The sequence below is a fragment of the Anarrhichthys ocellatus genome, unplaced genomic scaffold (genome assembly GCF_004355925.1).
Source record: "Anarrhichthys ocellatus isolate YVR2014 unplaced genomic scaffold, GSC_Weel_1.0 scaffold1660, whole genome shotgun sequence".
NCBI lineage: Eukaryota > Metazoa > Chordata > Actinopteri > Perciformes > Anarhichadidae > Anarrhichthys > Anarrhichthys ocellatus.
In genome coordinates this window covers 1,660-4,327 of record NW_022281634.1, presented here as the reverse complement: position 1 = coordinate 4,327, position 2,668 = coordinate 1,660, and the positions used below count along the sequence as shown (strand labels likewise).

Genomic DNA, 2,668 nt, shown 5'->3' with positions numbered 1-2,668 from the left:
TAGACAGAACCCGGAGGTGTGTGGAGGTGTTACCAGGTAGTTGATGATGTAGAAGCGGTCGTACAGGCGGTTGCTGGCGTTGATGCGGCGGTGAGCTTTCTTCCTCATGTGATCCTTCAGCGTGGTTTTGTCCCTGAAGTTTTTCTCACAGTACAAACACTGCAGACTGACGGGAGGACACACAGACCATCATCACATGTTGTTATTGTGGATATTAGTGACATTCAAAGGATAGAACACGTGTGCTGGTTTCATCTGTGTTCATGACTCTTACTCGTCCAGTTTGCTCTGCAGCGTGTCCAGAAACTGGTCGCAGTACACGATGTTGTCCGGCAGCCCGATGCTGAAGGAATGCTCTCTGGCCATGTGGTTCAGCAGAGACGACCTGGAACCACCACGGTGGAGTTTATTACGGGAAAACATTTTAGATTTCTTGTGAGGAGAATAAAATAAGTGAATAATGTTATAAAGTAGTTTCCTAAGTGACTGCGTTCAGTGCGAGACTCAGAAGCTTCTGACGAACCTGTTTCCGGTGAACTCGTCGCTGCAGAACATGCAGAGTCGACTGAAGCTGCTGTCGTCTCTCTCCTGCTGCTGCTGCTCCAGAACCTCCTCCTGGGGGACCAACAACAGCGTCAGAGAGCCACCACAGAAGAAGAAGAAGAAGAAGAAGAAGAAGAAGAAGAGCGGCACCACAGAAGAAGAAGGCTGGGATTGGGTGGATAAAAAGACTGAGTAAAGTTATATCTGTGACAGGAGTTCGTTGAACAGTGAAGATGATGCTCTGTGCTCGGCTCAGATGCTCACCAGTCTCTTCTGCTGCAGCTTCTCTCGGAGGGTCCGGTCCTCTGGAAGGACGTCACACAGCAGGAAGTAGTGCTCCTGCTTCTCTGTGACAACATTTAAACGTTTTACTTTGTTTAGAACTGCTTCTTAAGGAGGAAAGTCAAGATGTCTGTGTGTTAGAGCAGAGAAACGAGTAGTGCCTCTACTCCGTTTCTCAGTATTGTGACTCGACTACACGTTCAATCAGTGAAAACAAACAAACGGGTAATAAAACATATTTGTTTAACTCATCACATCGATACCAAAATAGATTAAAAATCAAATATTTCCATAAAGCAGAGCTGCTGTTGAAGAACTCGTGCATCCAAAGTTTAGAGGATGTTTGACGTGTTGGTAAGTTTGGATCCAGATCGTCTCAGGTCTCAGTGTATCGTCACATCTGGATTATTATTCTGCTGACTGTTGCACTTTTCTCTGTTGACTTTGAACTCACCGACCGGCCCGGTGGAGTTGGTCTTGATGACGCTGCAGAAATCTGTGAGTGGCTGCTCCAAGAACCTGCCCCTCCAGTAGGACGCGTACCTGACGGAGGACAGGAAGTGAGTCACGGAGGAGAAGATTTAAAGTCAAAGGACTCTTTAAAGAGAACTCCAGGAAGTGATCCTGAAAACATGACGTCTTCTGTGGATTTGAAGGAAATGACTGCAACTATTATTATTATTATTATAATTAGTCACAATTCTTTCACTATAACTGATTTTATTACCATTGTTATTCTACTATATCCACTATTACTAGTGGTCGTAATGTTTCTACCATTATTCACTACTCTCATGATATGAATCATTTCTGTCATAAGTATGTAACGCGTAACTTTATTATGTTGTTCATTCTTACTTTGGGAGGTCAGCGACCAGCTTGACGTCAGCAATGACCATCTTGTGCTGCAGCAGCAGGTGTTTGAGGAGGACGTCTGTCTGCTGCAGAGGGACGGACTCAGAGCAGAAGAGACACACCAGCAGCTCAGCGCCCAACGGCTGCAGACTGGGAGTGATGGAGCAGGAGGGGGGGTGCTCTGGGAAACACAGAGGCTCCAGTATGCTGTCCTGATCTGAGGGAGTTAACACACACACACACACACACACACACACACACACACACACACACACAGTTTATATGAGAGAGAACGTGCAGGCTGCTGGTTAGCCTGTTAGCATAGCCGGTTAGCTTCGCGCTAGTTAGCTTCTTTATGAACCACAGAGCGGATATTTGTTCATAGTTTTCTGTCTGACGGACTCTGAGTTTTATCTACACGTGAATCATCTTTGTTTTACACAAAACGTCTTATTTTAATCCTTAAAACCTTAAAATAAATCATCTCACCGTCTCTACTCCGGTCAGAGGCGGCCATCTTTGGTGTCACGTGTTCAAAACAGCGCAGAACGGACCAATCAGAGGCTGGGAGACGTAGGCATGCTGCGTTCACGGTCTCCATGTAAATTAAACATGTAATATGGTGCATTTAAGTGTTTTAAAACATTTGAAAACTCACTAGTTTGCTATTGAATTGATCTGATCTGTTTAAAACAAAAAACTTTTATTTATCAGAGATTAAGATGAGCACATAATTTAGTCCACATAATGGTATTAAAGCATGACGTTAACTCTATTAATTTGTTATTAATTTACTTAAATGTACCTACAAGTACTTAAATGTAAAAATACTCCATTACCAGTAAAAAGTCCTGTGTTAGTAAATATACATAATTATTACAAAGAAAAAGAAAGAAAGAACTCATTGTACAGAATGGCCCCTTTTGAAAGGATTGCATTATTTTTCTCATCTTCTAATAGTTTAGAATCACGTTCAAATTAAAATGTT

The 2,668-nt window shown here is 43.1% G+C and overlaps 1 protein-coding gene across 1 annotated transcript in view; it reads right to left on the bottom strand.

Moving 5' to 3' along the window:
• The window catches only part of znf277 (zinc finger protein 277), a 5,042-nt gene extending 2,834 nt beyond the window's left edge, over positions 1-2,208 (bottom strand). The window contains exons 1-7 of the mRNA XM_031839496.1: positions 2,170-2,208; positions 1,684-1,897; positions 1,280-1,368; positions 808-890; positions 524-615; positions 275-385; positions 34-166 (exon numbers count right to left, since the gene is read on the bottom strand). Of these exons, the coding sequence (XP_031695356.1) occupies positions 34-166; positions 275-385; positions 524-615; positions 808-890; positions 1,280-1,368; positions 1,684-1,897; positions 2,170-2,197 (750 nt within the window). The 5' untranslated portion in view covers positions 2,198-2,208. The remainder of the gene's footprint in view (positions 1-33; positions 167-274; positions 386-523; positions 616-807; positions 891-1,279; positions 1,369-1,683; positions 1,898-2,169) is intronic.
• Between the last annotated feature and the right edge of the window lie 460 nt (positions 2,209-2,668).